General features: G+C 45.5%; 1 protein-coding gene across 2 annotated transcripts in view; it reads left to right on the forward strand.

Annotated features, from left to right (window-relative positions):
- Nucleotides 1–19,025, forward strand: part of SLU7 (spliceosome associated SLU7) — a 313,168-nt gene that overhangs the window by 154,060 nt on the left and 140,083 nt on the right. For both annotated transcript variants that reach the window (XM_086931394.1, XM_086931393.1), the window contains exon 10: nt 3,574–3,641. In XM_086931394.1, coding sequence (XP_086787520.1) covers nt 3,574–3,641 — 68 coding nt within the window. The remainder of the gene's footprint in view (nt 1–3,573; nt 3,642–19,025) is intronic.

The raw sequence follows: 19,025 nt of genomic DNA on the forward strand, positions 1-19,025 counted from the left end.
GGCCAGCTGTAATTCAAAAAGCCTTACAGAGGTTATTTAACTGCTTCAAACTAAGTTACAGGTTAAGAGGCAAGTTAAGTTCCTCAGCTCCCTCCTCTGAGGCTGTCATGTTTAGTTTAGTTGGAGCCTTTTTAGAAAATCGACAAACCATTCTAAAATAGACTTTTGAGACCTAACTACAAGCATACTTTTTAAATTTGTAATACAGGTTAGACTGGGGGACTGATCATGAGTCCCTAACAGTTCAGATGAAAAATTTAGGAAAAATCGAAAATTCCCAAAAATATTTTGACCAAAGTTAATTGAGGATTCCTTAGTGGAATCACTTATTAACAGAGCGATACAACAAATGGAAAGTCTTGTATCCCAACGCTGCCACCAATGTAAGAAGCTGGCTCGTGATATAGTGTACCAAAATGAGTCCAGTTACCCCTTTAATAGTGTGCAGGGGCTTGTTTTAACAATCCCAAGGTGCTCTATTTGTGGTAGTGTGGTCAAACAGTCTTATTCTTATAAGAGGGGAGTGTTAGGCATTTGTTGCACACACAGAGTCAATAAATGAGACACACACTCAATAAGGAGATCTACACTAATTTATAAAAAAAATGACACAGATTGTTCTATTAATTTAGACACCAAGATCTTCTAGATCAGGTAAGTGCCTTTTGAGTTAGCGATTTTCAGAAACAGAAAATACAGCTGTCAGATTTGAGGCATGAGCCACGAACGCTGTATTTTTATCCGATGGGAGAAACATACACTTTATAGGGTCCGTTGCAAATGACTTACAGGACTATATTTCTGGTCTTAAGTTAAGTAGAGGCCAAGGTCAAGAAAGCACCAAGAGTACCGTTTTACGTACTCAGGTGTTTCCGGGCCCGAAGGTGCTTTTCGTTATGGTAGCCTCGAACGCTACATATTGACGTCAATGGGGAACAGTACCTGCAAAGAAAGTCTGCAAGTCGGGGGTTGGGTACCAGTCAGGCAGAATGGCTCTTGAGGGTCTCGGGGCCAGAGAGACACTCTCTTTTTCCATGTACTCTAGCTTGGGTGCATAGGTGTTTCATCAGGCAGGTCAGTGAGTATGATGCTTTCACAATTCTTGTTGCACCTGCAGAAGAGGGGGAAGAAACACAGCAAGACTACTTGCATGGATATGGCCTCTGTTGGAGTCCCTTGTCATGCAGGTCAGTTTTTGTGGCGGTGGTGTTCGGGCTGAACACAAACAAGCCTTGGTGCTTGCAACAGGCTTCAGTACCCAGGGGTAGGTCAGCATCTCGAAGACTCGATGGGGCTGACCTCCTTGACATTCAGTTACCTCCTCCCGGGCTGCTATTGCTTCGGTAGACCCAGTGGTCAGCAGATCGGTGGCTGCAGGGAAGTGGCTCCTCTACTTCAAGGGAGATGCTGGCAGTTCGGCGAAGTCCTAGGCAGCTCTCCAAAGCTTTAGGAGGATGCAGAGCTGCAGTGCTAGTTAGGACTTTGCATTTGTCGAGACAGAAGCGGGCAGGCATGGTTGGGCGCCAAGTGCACAACTAGTACACAGTTTTTGCATCCCTTGTCTCCTCTTTGTCCTTCAGCTTCTCTTTAGTCAAGTGAATTGAAGATTTTGGTGTCAGAGGACCACCTAAATACTCAATTTAGAGACTTTAAGGGGAGTGAAGGGTAGTAGCCGATAGGCTACTTACCCCTGGGGTCACTACACCCTCTATATGACCACTTCCTGTCCCAGAGTCCCTAATTCCACCAAACACAAGATGGTGGAATCCTTCTTCGTGAAGCACATCAGGTAGCCTACCTTTGGGGTGTGGCTAGCCTGGATGTGCAACACACGTCCTTGCATAGCTAATTTCCCACCTATCCTGGTGCCAAATGGGCCTCGGGTGGCATCTCCTAGGTCTGGGGAACACCCGGGGTCGCATATCAAAAGCTGCAGGTGCTTTGAAGCCCCTGGTCTTTGATATGCTACATCACTACTCATGCTGCTGGAGGAGGTGATAACACCTTCCTTTGGAACAGGCATTTTTTCTGGCCTCAGGGAGCATGGGCTCGTCAGTGGTGGCAGGCTGGTCGATACCAGTCAGATAGCACTCTAAATAGTGGTAGGTTTTCTGGGTGCACCTCTAAGGTGCTCTCTGGGTGCAGGTCATAATAAATCCAATACAGGAATCAGGATAAATGTATTAAGAAAATATGTTTGATGCCAAACTCCATTGGTTTCAGTGAAGCCATGATTTTGCTGGGGAACTTGTAGTAACCAGTGCCCAGTACATATACTTAAGATGGCTTCCCTGTTCGTTTGTCCTATCTAGTAATTAAACTAGACAGCACAGGGGTATATCTGCTTGTGCAGACATGCCCTCACATGTAATATACCAGTTCCCGGTACATATACTTAAGATGGCTTCCCTGTTCACTTGTACCATCTAGTAATTGAACTAGACAGCACAGGGGCATATCTGCCTATGCAAATATTCCCTCACATGTAATACAGTGCACCCTGCCTTAGGGCTATAAGGCCTGCTGTAGGGGTGACTTACATATATAACATGCAGTGACTTTGGTATGGCTTACAATGAGTGTACTATGTCGTTTTTTCACTCGTGGTTTGCAACATGACACAGTCTGCAATGGCAGGGTACATACAATTTGTTTGGGGGGAGTCCCTCAGAGTGGCATGACACGTGCTGGAGCCCTTAGGGACCCTCATTGGTACCCATGCCCTAGATACCAGCGATGTGACTTACTAGGGACTTACAGGGTTGCTAAGGTGTGTGTTAATTAGACCATTTTACCTTCTTTTTAGGGTATGAGCATTGGCACTGGGGCCTGGTTAGCAGGGTCTCAGTATATCAGTACAGTGGCAAAAAGAGGGGGCTTACCAGGAGAAAAAAAGAAGCACTTTCTAACATCCCCATCCTGTTTTCTGACATTCTACATTCAGTCTTCTGATGCCTGCTTCTGTTCCTTTCTTGCTCCCTGTGATACTTTCTTTCTCCCTGTGATACTTTCTTTCTGCTTCTGTTTTAAGTCTGTCAACTTCTACCTTCTTCCGCACATCAACATTGGCTTTACAACTGTCTCCTGACACAAACCTTCTTTCCCCCATTTGCTCCTTGTGACACTGGAACCTGCTCCTCTTCTCTCGTGTGACACAAGCTCTCATGGTCTGATACACTTACTTCTTATCTTTGCTTACTTTTACTGTCACTAGAGCGTTCCATAATTGTCTCATGCCATTTTTCTTAAAGTAAAAAAAAAAATCTGTTTTATCCATTGTAATCGAAGGGCGGCAACTGTAACTTGTTGAAATGTTTGGAATGTTTTGTATTCTGAATATATTTGCTGCCAGAAACAGATATGCAGGCAGAATGATATGTGTTTTACCTAAAACGTTTTTGAAATTTAAACTTAAATTCCCTCTGTTAGTTACTGCAAAGAGTACCGATAATTTTTGTGACAATTCAACAGTGTACCTTTCGCCATTTTGAAGCTATCGACTGAAGATTTGTGAAATGTTACGACATTAATATCAACTGCTCTAAAGAGTATAATATTGTGTATTTCCTGCAGGGTCAGCTATGCTGGAGATAACTTTGTCCGTTATTCTGGTGCAACGATTTCTATGGCACAAACACAGTGTGAGTAACTTCGATTCCCATCACTATATATAGATGTCAATGCAGACCCTGTAGTCCTAGGAAATCCTCAGTGACTGGATTTGGCTGTGACCCCCAAGTTTATTCATAAGGCCTGTACCCCAGCCAATAGTTTTGCAGTTGTAATGCTTTATTTTGATGGATTATGGGATTACTGCATGTTATCAATGCCACAATGCTTCAATCCTGGGCTTTTCATTTACAAGTTGTTGCTTATTTTTGGGTTGGTTCTATAGGAAGAACTGAAAGGAGACAGGACTACAGCTCTCAGGATTAACTAAGTTGGTAAAGAACAAAAGCACAGACTGTATTCTTGGTGATATGAATTCATCTGGTACTCTCTGTACATCCGACTTGCCAATAGTTTTATTTGACAATAGGAGGTGAATGTGTTTATAGACTTTTTTTGTTTAGCATCATTCTACCATGGGCTTGAGTCCATGTTAAGTTCCTTATAAAGCATTGTGACATCCTCGAGATCTAATTTTAAGACAAAAAAGTATGACACATACTATGCAATGATTTTTTTTTTTAAGTCCGAATTCCAAATTGATATTTGGCCCAGAAAATGATTAAAGCAGTTGGAGATAGTGCTTCATCCTTCACCAAAATTGAAAATATTGAATCATTTTTACTTGGAATTGCTTTTTTTGCAAATATTAACCAGGGTTAGCTCACTCAACTACTTGCCCACATATAACCTGGTTTAAGGTTGAGATTGTTCGGATGATAGCAGTACTATGTGCATTAACTCGAATGTCTACGCCCTTTGGTAGTAAGATTCAAACTTTGCTATCTAAAGACATGAGGACGCAGAAGACAGTGTTTGAAAACACCATAGAAATAATCTGTTAAAGCAGATATGGAAACTAATGGTAGGTACTATGAATTCTAACTATCATCGAAACGTTAGGGCTCTTGTTGAAAAACGCATGAATGGAAAAGACTGCATTGAAGTGTTTACAATGATAGTGTTGCATGGACTTTCTGATAGAGAAATGTAACTGCAGATTTTTCACCTTCGGACTATTCCCCTGACCTCAGACTAGACCTGAAAGCTTTTGTGCAGTACCTCTGCGCATCAGTAGGTGGCATTGAATAGCTCTGCACTGATGTCGTCCTGCTCCGGAAATGACTTGAGGGCCTATATACTATCCTCTTCCATGCACTGACGTCAGTTCCTTTCTGCCTTGCCTTCGGACGTGGATCCGCAGTTAGCGCTCATCTCTTTGAGACAGCTTTTTAACCAGAATTTTCAATGTGCACTGAAAATATCACCTCCCAAGACTACAGGATTCAAACCTGGCAAGGACTGTTGCAGACCAGTTTCTGGAACAGCTATTTATTGTAGGAATCTGGCTCTTTATACAGTATACTAAAAAGAGTTATGCTGTGTAGAGTCCAGGTATCCCCTATAAATGGATAGAGACTTGCTCTAACAAGCCCAGGGTGATCTGTTTTTGGGTAGTTTGGTGAAGCGGCCTTAGGCTTATTAGACAGGAGTGTTAGACATTTGATGCACACACTCAAAAATGAGATCCATACCAATTTAAAAAATAACATTTGTAGGAAGCTGGCTCTGTATATACTATACCCAAGTAAGGTATAGTGTGCACAGAGTCCAGTGGATCGCCAGAGGTATAGCAGAGACTAAAATAGATATGTTACTCTTTTCTGTGGTAGTGTGGTTAGCAGTCAGGTTTATCAGAGGGTAGGGACATTTTAATCCTTCATTGGACACTCTCAGGCAATAAATGATTTCACACACCAGAAGACTGAATCCAGACCAGTTGTTTGTATAAAAAGTTATTTTGTTGTTTTATTTCTAGAACCGAGATTTACTAGGTAGCAGGTATGTGAAACATTTCATACAACGTTACTTTTTAAAATAAATTTAACACTGCATTTGTAGAAACATTCATATTACTTTTGCACTTGAGAAAACTGTTCAAAAGCACTTGAAATTACTTTTAGATTATATTTAGATTACTTTCATAGTTTAGCATGAAACATTCTCCTAACACCGTTCAAGCAACACAGGACGTTAGGAAACAGGTTAACTCTGGTGAATTCACTAAGTTACTTTTTGTTTCAGTATAAGACAGTTCAACACAGAATCATTTTCAGAGAAAACCCACCATTCAGTCCTATGGAGAAAAACAAAGTGTTAAGTTTGCAGGTAAGTTAATGGTTTCAGAGTTGAAGTTTTGGAGTGTAGAACTAAGGTTTTCCTAAGGTTCAGGTTGGCGCTCAAGTGGCACGACCAGGGAACTCGGGCCGTGGGCGTCGGGTGCAAAGTGGTGAGGACTTGCTGGTCCGGCTAGATCTGGAGTCCGGGCTTAGGTTGGTATTGGACAAATATGGTGTCCACTGGAGTTCTGAGTTCTTTAGCAAGACAGTGCAGGTCCCCAGGGATCTTGCAGGGGTGAAGATCAAGAGACAGGCCGGTAGGGCTGTGGCCAAAACAGTTGTCTTTGTCGTCCTCCTTTTCTGCAGCACAGCTTTCCGGTCCTTCTTCTTGTCACAAAGAATCTGAAGAGGCAAGGTTCTGGGGTGCCCCTAAATACTAGATTTAGGGGCGTTACAGCGGTGTGCAGGTTGGGACCATTGGGTCCCTTTCCTGGGGTGTCTACACCCTCTAGTAAGTCACCCACCAGTGGTTGGGAGACATAGACGTCTTCCTGTTGGAGGGTTCCCCCCTATCTCCAAGATGGTGGGGACTGAGAGGTGGCCCTTACTTCACATCCCCCACCTGGGGTTGGCAAAGGTGGGTACACCACCCTTCCTGGCTAGGTTTTTCGCTGGTTCTCGCGCCCAAACTTGGTGTCAGAACCGGTGGAAGCGAGTTGCTGATATCAGCAAAAGGCTGGGGCTAGCTAACAAAGGCAGCAGGCCCTTGAAACTCTCTCTTCAGGTACACTGCCCATCCTGTGGGAGTAGACATGACACCTCTGCCAGGATGTGCTCTGTTTCCAGACCCAGAGAGCGGAGGCATCTCTACCCAGGGGTCCAGAACTCTGCCTTGTAGTGGCAGATGGTTGGGAGCCAATCAGGAATCACACTAGAGTTGGTTGTTTTTCAGGGATGCCCTCTATGTGCATTTTCCATTAAATCTAACACTGGCATTAGAGTGGGTTTAATGTGCTGGGAAGTTTGATACCAAACTTCCCAGACTTCAGTAAAGCCATCATGGAGCTGTGGAGTTCGTGCTGACAAAGTCCCCGCCCACGCACTCAAAATGGCTCCACTGCACTTACAATGTCTGTGAATGGCAGAGGCACTGTAGGTGCACATTGCTCATGCCCTCACCTGTGGTGTGGTATCCCTGCATTTTGCGTTGTAAGATCTGCTAGAGGGGTGACTTACCCATGCCACAGGCAGTGTTGGTGGGCATGGCACACAGGTTGTGTGCCATGTTGAATCTTCAGTATGGTCTGCCCCAAAACACGCAGCCTGCTCTGGCAGTGTGTGGATGTTAAAGTGAGGGGCCTCTGAGTGTGGCATAATCCATGCTGTGGCCCTCAAAGGCTCTCTCTGGTCACATTGGCTTTGGTACCATGGCTACCTTTTACAGGGGTCTTACAGGTGGCCCAGAGGTGTGTCAGTTGTGTATAACAAATGTACTATGTTGGGAAACAAAGTCCTGGTGTGCAGGATCCCAGCACACTCTTAGTCAATTTTGCATCAGGTATCGGGAAAAAAGTTATGGGGTAATCATGCAAAATGAGACACTTTTCTACAGCCCCCACCCCCCAAACGAAAGGGAATGAGACTAACCTTTCTTAAGAGTCTTCATCATCTAAGTAGAAGAACCTGAAAGTCCATCTGCATTGGTATGGGCAGTCCCAGGTCTGTGTTCCACTGTAAAGTCCATTCCCTGTAGGGAGATGGACCACCTCAAGAGTTTGGGATTTTCACCTTTCATTTTGCATTAGCCATCTGAGAGGTCTATGGTCAGTTTGGATTAGGAAGTGAGTCCCAAACAGATAGGGTGTCTGCTCCTTCAGAGACCAAACCACAGCAAAGGCCTCCCTCTTAATGGCACTCCAACGCTGTTCCCTGGGGAGTATCATCCTGCTTATAAAACCAACAGGTTGGTCCTTGCCGTTGAGAATAGGTGCTGAGCACATTGCCTTTATCGGGGTGTCAAACGCCTTTTGACAGCCAACTGTCCAGTTCATTTTCTTGGGCATCTTCTTGGAGGTAGGTTCTGGGAGAGGGGGAGGGGTTGTGTAGCCTCACAGTCCAGAATGGTTTGGATCTTGTGTTGCAAGGGTTGTATCTGGCACTTAGATGCCTTGATAGTTAGGCCTGCAGTTTGAAGAGCCTGTAAAATCTTCCCCAGGTTGATCAGGCGATCCTGCCAGGAGGAGCTAAAGACTGCAATGTCATCAAGATGTGCTGCACTAAAGTTCTTCAACCCAGCAAGGACTTGATTCACCAATCTTTGGAAGGTGGCAGGGCGTTTTTTTAAACCAAAGGGCAAAACCGTGAACTGATAATGCCCATCAGGTGTGAAGAATTCGTTTTTTCCTTTGGCTCCTGGGTTCATGCCAATTTGCCAGTACCCTGCTGTTAAGTCAAAGGTACTGAGAAATGTGGCTGCCCCTAATCAGCTCATCAGCCCTGGGTATGGGGTGAGCATGTGACTTATGGCAGCATTGAGATCTCTATAGTCCACACAGAACCTCATCTCCTTTTTCCTCCCTGTGGGTGAGGTTTGGGGACTAAGACCACAGTACTAGCCCTGGGACTTTCAGAGGGCTCAGTCACCCCTAACTCCAGCATCTTGTTTACCTCAACTGTGATGTTCTCCTTAACTTGGTCAGAGTGTCGATAGATTTTGGTTTTGGCAGACAGTCTGTCCCCAGTGTCAACATCATAGGTACACCAGTGGGTCTGACTAGGGGTTAGGGAGATGAGCTCAGCAGACTGTTGCAGGGCATGCCTGCAAGTCAGCCTGATGTTCGCAGTGAGGTTTTCTGAATAGATAACTACATCAACTGTCCCATCTTGGGGTCTATAAGAGAGGAGGTTAGGGAGAGGTTCACTCTGTCTCCTGTTCCTCATTAGTGGCCAACAGCTTGGATACATCAGCCCTGTCACAGAAGGGTTTCAGGCAGTTTACATGGGGTGCCTGCTGGTGCCCAGGTCTACTAAGTATGTAACCTCACTCTTTTTCTCAAGGATAGATTAAGGGCCACTCCACTTGTCCTAGAGGGCCCTCGCTGCCACAGGCTCCAAAACCAACACCTTCCGCCCTGGTTGGAACTCCAGTAGTGCAGCTTTTGGTCATACCATAGCTTCTGGAAATGGTGGCTGGCCTCAAGGTTTTTGGATGTCGTTTCCATGTACTCTGGCATCCTGGAACAAAGGCCTAGCACATAGTCCACCACATCTTGTTTAGGTTCACGGAGAAGGTTCTCCCAACCTTCTTTTACAAGAGCAAGTGGGTGTAGTGAATTTGTAGTTCACTCCACACTCCTCCCACATGTGCTTCCGGTATGCAGACATGAAGTTAGTACATCTGTTTTCCACCATCCCCTTAGGAAGCCCTACGATGGTGAATACACCAATGGGGGCCTTGGCTACTTCAGGAGCTGTAGTAGTTCTAAGGGGAATTGCTTCGGGATATCTGATAGCATGATCCACTACTACAAGTATGAATTTGTTTTCTGAGGCTGTGGGTGGTTCCAGTGGACCAACTATGTCCACACCAACTCTTTCAAAGGAAACTCTAACAACTGGTAGGTGAATTAAAGGGGGCCTTTGGGTGTCCACCTGGTTTGCCACTGGCTTGACAGGTGACACAGGAGCTGACAAACTCCTTCACTTTCTGGGACGAGTAGAAATGTCTGACAAGCTATTCCCACGTTTTAGTCTGGCCCAGGTGCCCAGCTGGGGTGGTGATGAGGGGGTGAGGGGGGCAGGGTGAGGGGGGGTGTCATGTGCCAAAGTAAGTAAGACCTCTCTATACAGTTGAGGCACTGCCACTCTCCTGGTGGCACCAGGTTTGGGGTCTCTGGCCTCAGTGAACAGGAGCCTCTCCTCCCAATAGACCATGTTGGAGCCACTGACATCTCCCTTTTCCTGTTTGGCAGCTTGCTGTGGCAGGCTCTGAAGAGTAGGACAGACTTGCTGCCACAAGCACAGCTGTTCCTTAGATGGTTCCGCTGGAGCCAGGAGCACAACATTGGCAGGTCCAAGTTCCAGGGGCATATTCCCTCTTAGAATGATACGTCCTCTCCCTGAGAGGGGTCCTGAGCGTGTTGCTATGTAGAAGCTGCTCCCCCAGTCTTGTTACCCTTCCTCTTGAGAAGTTGAGCCATCCTTTCATGCTCCAACACTCCTTTTCACCCTGAGCTAGAGTGTGTGCTCTTGTTCTCAGACACACTGCCTTGGGGATATGCAGCATGGCTGCATGTGTCTTCCTTTCTGCCTCAGCCCATGCTGAGGTCTCCAGGTCACTTCCAAGCAGACAGGCGTTTTTGAGTTTTGCAGAGACCACTACCTGTTTCAGCCCAGTAACACCCCTGCCTAATGTCTCTGTAACCCTAGAATGGATAGTAGTGACGCTGTCAGCGTTGGTGATTGGATATGTTTTTCAGTCGGGTATTGCTCTGAGGAAACCAGTGAAGCTCTCACAATAGTGACATTGACACTTGTATCCCTCAGAGCTTCTATTCTGGGCCTGTTCACTAAGGGGTATTTGTAAGAAAGTGGCTCTGTATGTACTGCACCAAAGTAAGGAACAGTGTGCACAGAGTCCACAGTCCCCAGAGGTGTGGCAGAGGTTAAAGTTAGATATAACCTTACTCTCTAAAGTGGTAGCTTGGTCGAGCAGTAAGGCAGTATCAGGGGACAGTGTAAAGCATTTGTTGTACACACTCAGTCAGCAAATGGTCTCACACACCCAAGAACTGAACTCTAGGCCAAGTGGTTTTTTATATAAAAATATATTGTTGTTTTATTTTAGAACCACACATAGATATACAAATACTTTCTCAGAATGAGAGGTTGCAATTGAATACTTTCAATGAGCAATAGACTTTTGACTGCAATAGAATTGCTATAGATACAGTTGTTGCAAAATGCAACATAAACAACACAATAATAACATTGAGCTCAATGGGAATTTTAAGTAAAAGGCAATATCAATTACTTTGCATAGGTTTTTCTTACTCTGGGCTGGATCCTGGAATCAGCCCTCGTGCATCTCCTGTAAACAGTTGAAAGAAATCGTTTTTGTTACACAGGCGATTTTTAAGGAATATTTGTATGTTTCAAAAATCGACAGAAGAATTTCTGGTAAAAACCAGGCAATGTTATCCTATGGAAGAAAATCAGGTTATTGGTAAATCACAGTTGTAATTACTTTTTATGGTCAGTGCTGGGCACAAAGATTCAGCACTGGGATCTCTCCTGGAAACAGGTGAGTAATTTTGTTTTTGTTGATCGAATATTTCAAAGTTTTCAAAACTCGACACTTAGAAGAATTTCCAAGTGAAAACCAGCCAATGTTACCCTATGGAAAAAATGTGAGCTATCGGTTTTCAGGTAAGTACTCGACTGGCAGAGTTAAGGTTCTGGGGGTCAGACTCAGGGGTCTCCCTGGGTCAGGTAGGTACAGTCGTTACACCCTCAGCGGCACAGGGCCAGCCGGGTGCAGAGTGTGTAGGCCCACTGTTAGCCTATGGCGGGCAGGGGGCCTTTGGTTGGTGGCTGCTGGCAGGCAGGCCAAGCGGATGTGGGAGCTGAGCTCCTGGTCATTTACACAGTGCAAGTGGGGAAGTAGAATAGGACAAATGCTGCACTTCCAGTGGCACTCGGGCGGTTGGGTGCAGGGTACTTTTGGGCCGTCAGGCGCCCAATGTATTTCAATGGGAAAGCTGCAAGACGAACAAAGGCTGCAAGCTCAGGGACGGAGATTCTTCAGGTGCGATCACCACTTCGAGAGGTAAGTTGGGAAGCTGTAGGTTAGGTAGCCACCCAGGAGTTGGCCACAGGGGGCCGTGGGGCGCTGGGTGCAGGGATGTCTTTTAGTGTCGGGAAATCTTACCCTCAGCTAATCGCGGTTGGAGGGGTCCCTGGTTGTGAGGCTGGAGGCATCGTCGGGAGCGTCGAGGAGGGTCCTTCGGTGCTGGATTCCTGGTTACAGTGGCTGGGGGGACATCCTCGTGGTCTTTGTTCACTCAGCCACAGTCTGGGCTCGGTGGGTGCAGAGTGTGCTGGATTTGCTGTTCCTGGCTGGCACCAGGGGTTGTAGATCTTTGAGCAGAACCACTGCTCGTGGGGGTCCCAGTCTTTGGATGAGCAAGGCAGTCAGGTCCTCCGGGGTTTTCGAGGTTGCTGACCACAGGAGACGCCGGGTTTAGCAGGAGTTTTTTCGAGGGCCGACAGGCCTGTAGGGCTGGGGCCAAGTCAGTTGGTGTCGTCCTCTTGTTAGCAGCTGCATGGCAGGTCTTCTTTCTTCTTGTTCTTCTTTGTAGTTTCGGAATCGGGATCTGAGGAAGGAAGGTTCAGGGTGCCATTAGCTACTAAATTTAGGGGAGTTACAGGTAGGGGAAGGTCAGGGACCAATGGGTCCCTTCCCTGGGGTGAGTACACTCCCTATCCTGCCACTCTCCAGTGGGAGGGGGGCATGAGCCTGTCTCTGATTGGGTAGGGCTCCCCATCCTCAAGAGGGCGAGAGACCGGAGTTGTGCTTCACCTCGCCTCCCCACCTGAGGGGTGGGGTTGGCAGAGGCTGGCACACCCCCTTTCCTCACTTAGGTTTTCCCGCCTGTCTTCCTTCCAGAGTGGGGGTGAGTTGTTGAGTACAGCAAGTGGCCTGGAGAAGCTCCCCATGTCCATCCTGGGGGCGGAGGCCTAGCACCTCGCCCCAGGATGTGCATTGTTGCAGGCCCACGGGAGCGGATGGCTCTCCACCCAGGGGTCCAGCAACATGTCTTCTGGTTGGCAGCCTCTAAGTCAGGACACGGGTTGTGGGTTAGTTTCAGGGGGCAACTCTAAGTTGCCCTCTGTCGTGCATTGTACATTTAATCCCGCACTGGCATCAGTGTGGGTTTAATGTGCTGAGAAGTTTGATACCAAACTTCTCAGTCTTCAGTGTAGCTATCATGGTGCTGTGGAGTTCGTGATGACGACCTCCCAGCACCATATACTCTTAGTGGCAGCACTGCACTTACAGTGCCCAGGAATGGACCTGGATACTGTAGGGGTACATGCACCTGTACCCACACCACTGGCATAGGGCACCCAGCTAGAGGGGTGACTGAGGTATGCCAGGGCAGTGTGTTGTGGGCATGGCACACAGGGATGTGTGTCATGTTAACTCTTTGTTTTATTCTGCACCAAGACACTCAGCCTGCAAAGGCAGTGTGTGTGTGTGTGTCAGGGTGCAGGGCCCCTAAGGGTGGCACAATAAGTGCTGCAGCCTTTAGGGGCCTTCTCTGATCACAGTGCCCTATGTACCTAGGGTACCAGTTACCAGGGGTTGACATGTGGCCAAAGATCCAATTGGGTTTAAGTTTCAATACAGTTTTTAGTGAAAGAAGACAGGCCTTGGGCACCTGATTGGCAGGAGCCGAGGGCACACTCAGTCAAAGTACATCAGCAATTCAGCAAAAAGTGGGGGCATACCATGCAAGAAAGATGGCACTTTCTCACAGTATTGTAAGTACTTTTTCAAGTTAGGGGGCCAGAGAGCCAAATTGGCTAACCCTCCCTCCCCTTCTGAGACTAGAAGAGCTACTGTTTGAACCCTGTTTTGCTTTGGGAACACTGTTTGGCCCATCTGGAGATTTGTCACATTAGTGCAAACTGGAGGGGGCCTCGGGGCATTTTTGTTGGGACAGGCAGCATCTCCAGTAGAGTGTCCAACCTTCCTACAGTTGCGACACCAGGCCTTTAAGGGATCAAAATGTTTACCCTTATATCCACCAGTGGACTGGGAAGACCTAATACATGCTGCAGTCCTCAGATGCCCTCTCTGATCACAAGGCCCTTGGTACCAGGGGTACCTTTTACAAGGGACCTAAAGGTGGCTCAGTGGTGGGCCAATTGTGGGTAAAAAAGGTACAGGTGCTGGGACCCGATTAGCAGGATCCCAGCACACACTCAGTCAAGTTGGTATTGGGTATCTTGCAAAAAGATAGGAGGTAACATTTTTTGTTGTTGTTTTTTTTAACACCAGGAACTACTTAATTGGGTAAGTACTTTGTTTTGAGGTATGAAAGTATACAGAAATACACTTGCATTAGGTGGGATGTCAGTTTTTCAGCGTACAGCAGTACACTGGAACTTTTATCTTTTAAAGCAGTACTGTTATCCTATGGGAAAGAAACCTACACTACATATTGGTACTTGGCAGCAACTTATGGGACTGTTCTTCTGAACTTAAGGTAAGTATCGGGCAAGGTCCAAAGCAGCACCAACAGGTCAAAGCTGGGGCGATCGGGTAAAGAGGTGCAATTAATCGTCTGGTGCCCCATTGAAGTCAATGGGTAACGGGCCGGTTACAAAGAGGCTGTAAGTAGGGACTTCAGTATGGGTGAACGTACAGGGGGTACTCAGTCCTTGAGATGCTCAGGTATGTCGGGACACCGCTGGTCCACTGAAACTCGGGCTGGTGTGCTCAGCTGCAGTGGTGGTTTCTTAGGCGGGGTCACACTGCAGGAGGCACTCGTGGTTGTAGGGGGCATGCTAAAACATTTGAGTGGGGAACTTATGCAAGCCCCTAACAGTTCAAGTACAGAAGTTTGGAAAAATCAACAACAACAAAAATAATAATAATTTTTTACTAGTTTCAATTGTGGATGTACTTTGTTGAGTCACCTACTGAACAAGTGTTATCAACAAATGCAAAGCCTTGTATTCTATTGCTGAACCACCAATGTAGGAAGCTGGCTCTTTATATAGTGGACCAAAACTAGGCACTCTGTGTAAAGTGTCCATGTAACCCTTATTGGTTTACAGAGGCAAAAATGATAACACTAAATTCTCTCTTTTGTGGTAGTGTGGGTGAGCAGGTAGGCTTATCGGAGGGTAGTGCTAAGCATTTGTTGTACTCACAGAGGCAATAATTGAGACACACTCACTAATGAATCTGAGACCAGTATAGAAAAAATTAAGTCCAAATGTCATGTAAATTTTAAAACCAAGAACTTCGTAATCAAGTGAGCACTTTTTTAAATATTGATTTTCACCACGTGAGTAAAATGTTCACTTAAATGAGTCTTTACACAGCAATGCTTCCCTATGGGAGAAAAGGCATAGTTGTATATAGTTTCTTATGGTTGCTTTCTGTGGGTCTCCTTCTGGACTAAAGGTCGTAGGGGGCTAAAATCCAAAGTACCACCAGCAGTTCCCTGCCCTGGGGCGTACGGGTGAAGAGGTGCTGGTCCGGTTTATGTGTCCTACACCGAAAGGGGGAAAATTGCAAAAAACACAGTTGATGGACAGAATGTAGATAATGTCAGAGCTGATTTGCATATAGCCAGTGTCTAACCCAGGGTGGTGTGGAGTGCAAAAAAACGATGGATTTAGGCCCAGATCCTTGTACTGGGGTGAATGTATGACATTGTTCTACATTCTGTCCATCAACTGTATTTTTGCAATTTTCACACCGAAAGGGGGGGCACCTAGAAATGGGCTGCGGAGGGGGACTTGGGAAGAAGTCCGGGAGCTCCCAACAGGGGGCTCGAACACAAGGGTGCGCAGCCAGTTAATCCGTACCTAGGCTGGGGCACTCGGGTGCACAGTGGAACGGTCGACTGGGCTCTGTGCATCCTAGGGACTTCCAGTCGTCAGTCTCGCCAGTTGAGGGTGCAAAGGTCAGGACTGCTGCGCCACTCTCGAGGTGGGTCTCCATGGTGCTGACATCCCTCAACGGCTACCTTGTCTTAACTGGACTTAAACAGGCCTTGGCTGCTGCCAAGGGTCTGGTACCCTGGGTAGTAGTCCTGTACGGCTCCGGTTGGTCTTGGTGTCCTCTCACTCGTAGGCCTGACCCGATGAGCCTAATTCCGCCAAAACCAGAATGGTGGAATTCTAAGTTTTGTATTTACATCAGGTAGCCCACCTTAGGGGTGAAACTAGCCTGATGGAGGAACACGCCTCCTGATTAGCTAATTTTCCTTACAAACAACAAGAGTCACTACATTCCCAGTAGTGATCTGTCCCATGGATTTACATATGAACAATTTACTGTGGTGGTCCACCAATACAACCACAAAGCGATGATTGCTTCCCAACTTATCAATAGGTCCCCAAAAAATCCATAGCCAGTTTTTCCCCATGGCCGAGCTGGTAATTCCACGCATCTCAAAGGAGGCTGCCTAACCACTTTAACCTTTTCACTGTTACTACACGCATGACAATCCCAAACTACATCCTCTACAGCCTTATCCACCCCTGGCCACTAAAAAAACTGTCTCAACCTCCTCTTCGTCAAACTCCTTCCCAAATGCCCTTCATGAACTATCTTTATCAACCTTGCACTCAACAAACTAGGTGGAACAATGCGATCCTTTCTCAATACTTTATCACCTTGAATGCTAAGCTCATCCTTCACTGTTAAATAAGGTTTTACCTCCTCATCAATCTGACGAAGATCCTTCCAGCCACCTACAATAAGTCTCATCAGTCCCTCATATTCCTTGTCATCCTTAGTACCTTCCTTCCACTCTTCTTGTCCAATTGTAAACTCTCCATTAACACAAACTACCTGATCTTCCATAATCTGCATACTGGAATTATCTTCTACAGGCATTCTTGACAAGCAATCTGCAATCAAATTTTTTTTCAACTAACATATTCTACAGCAAAATTGTATTCCATTACAGACAATAGCGTCCTTGAAATTAGAGGTATCACACTCCCTTCTAAACCTCAACCACATTTGAAAACATGAACAGGGGGCTTATGATCGGTTTTCAAAACAAATGGCAAATCCCACAAATAATACCTAATGAGTCATTCCCCAGCAACAAGCTAGGGCCTCTTTTTCTATGGCAGAGTATAATCGTTCTGCAAATTGTAGCCTGCGTGTTGCAAACCCAATAATTCTTTCACCTTCTTCAGTTACCTGCATTAAAACTGCCCCACGCCTAACATTACTAGCATCTGTTATCAGTATAGTTTTTCTGTCAGATTCAAAATGACCCAGTAAATGAGCATGGGTGAGGGATTTTTTGACACTAATAAAGGCATCTTCACACAAAGGACACCATTCAAACTCACTTCCTTTCTTTAGAAGTACTCTCATAGGCTCCACCACATCTGCAAATCTTTGGTACAAATTTTGAACAGTACTCAGCAAGCCCTAAAAATGATTTCAACTGTTCTTTGTTGATAGGGTGGGGAGCATCTTCTCTAACTTTTTACAATGCTTACCTTAGGTCTAATACCATCAACTGATATTCGATGTCCCAAATAGTTAGCCTGCCGCAACCTCAACTGGCACTTTTCCTTCTTAATGGTAAACCCATGGCTCGCTATTCTTTTTAAATCTTCCTCTATCAACCGATCATGATCTTCAAACAATTTTTCCATAATCAAAATGCCATCCAGGAAGCATAACACCCTTTGCATTCCCTAAAAAATGGTTTTGCATTATCCTTTAAAAAACAGCAGAAGCAGACGCCATTCCAAATGGCATTTTGCAGTTTCGAAATGCTCCCAGTGGTGTAACAAAAGTGGTGAACGGTTGCGAGTCAGGATGCAAATCTATCTGATGATAAGTTGAAGACATGTCTAAAACACGAAACACGCCACCTCCCCCCATCATGCTCAACATTTCACCAATGTTCGGTATTGGCTGCCTGTACACCAATATTTTTTTATTGAGACCCCTTAAGTCAATGCATAGACAAATCTTATTTCCATCCTTGGGAGCGACCACAATGGGTAGCATTTCTATTGGGTAGCATTTCTTAAGCGCATAGTTACCCGGAGGCATCCATTTTGATGATTCAATAGGCTCAATGATGTTTGCCTTCAATAATTTGTTTAACTCTTGCTGGAGTGGCTCTCTCATCATATAAGGTATGGTTCTCATCTTATGCACAACAGGTTTGGCATGTTTCTTGAGAATAATCCGATGAGAAAATCCCTTTAACACATACAGTTCTTCCAGAAAAAAACCTGAGGAAATTTCTCCATAAGCCTTTTAACCCACTCATTATCTACATTGCTCTCCTTTGCAGTTACATGCTCTACCACCTGTTCCACAACCATGACTGGTTCGTTGGCATTGGGGTCAAACACAATGTTTGAGTCCTTCTGGTGTCACGGAGTCCTTCTGGTGTCACCATCCCAAAAGGTCTGAACCTTCATTGGTTACATAGATCCTTCCATGCACCCCATTCTGTTTAAACATTATATCCATCCATTGCATCCCTACAATATTGATCTTTGTGCCTCCATACCCAACAGACCTCACATCAGATTGTTTAAAGTCCTAATTTGTGCACCTAATTCCTTTTAGTACGTTACTTTCAATATCAGAGTAAACAAACTACCTGAATCAGCTAATAACTTGACCTTTGCTGTGCCCAAGGTTATCTCACAAAGAGGTTTTTCCAATTTCTCCATACTTTCTTCTCTTAGCTTCACTTCACTTGCACAATTGCCTTTTTGGAAAGCAATTCCATCTTCATCATTTATGGTCAAACTTTTTATGTTTTCTATTCCTACATTTACTTTTTCCACATAATTCCTTGCATGAGTTGAAGTCTCCATTTAATTTACTGTTAAAATGATCTCCTCGCGTTCCACGTCCTTGTATTCAACTTCCTTGGCACTCGTGGTCGGTGTTTTCCCCTTTGACCTACAGGCTTTTGCTGAATTCCCTCTTTTATCACATGATCTACATGTCGCATTTCTTGCCCCACAACTAACACTAGAACTGATGTGTTCAGGAGACCCACACCTATAACACGTTACAGTTCACCTCTCTTCGACTCTTGGTGGTACACTCACCACTTTTACCAGGCTTCTTATAATTTTCTCTCCTGACTTCCTTTACCTCAACTGGCAGCTCCTTTCCCAATGTCCTTGCACCACCTTTTCCTTTGTCAGTCTTCTTCATCCATACAGCTGTGTGTTCCATATTTCTAGCAATTGGTATGGCTTCTTCCAAAGTAGGATCTTTTGCGAGTAATTACTCTTTTACTTTTTTATTGTTTGTGCACCTCACTATTTGGTCCCTTATTACAGAATGAACTAGATTTTGAAAATCACATGTCACTGCTAAAACACGCAAAGAAGCAACATACGCCATATTGTCCTCATCTTGCCCTTGTATTCTGCAAAAAAACGTATGTATCTCAAACACTACATTCACCTTAGGTGTAAAGTGTTTTT

This window comes from Lissotriton vulgaris, chromosome 7, assembly GCF_964263255.1.
Source record: "Lissotriton vulgaris chromosome 7, aLisVul1.2, whole genome shotgun sequence".
Taxonomy (NCBI): Eukaryota; Metazoa; Chordata; class Amphibia; order Caudata; family Salamandridae; genus Lissotriton; species Lissotriton vulgaris.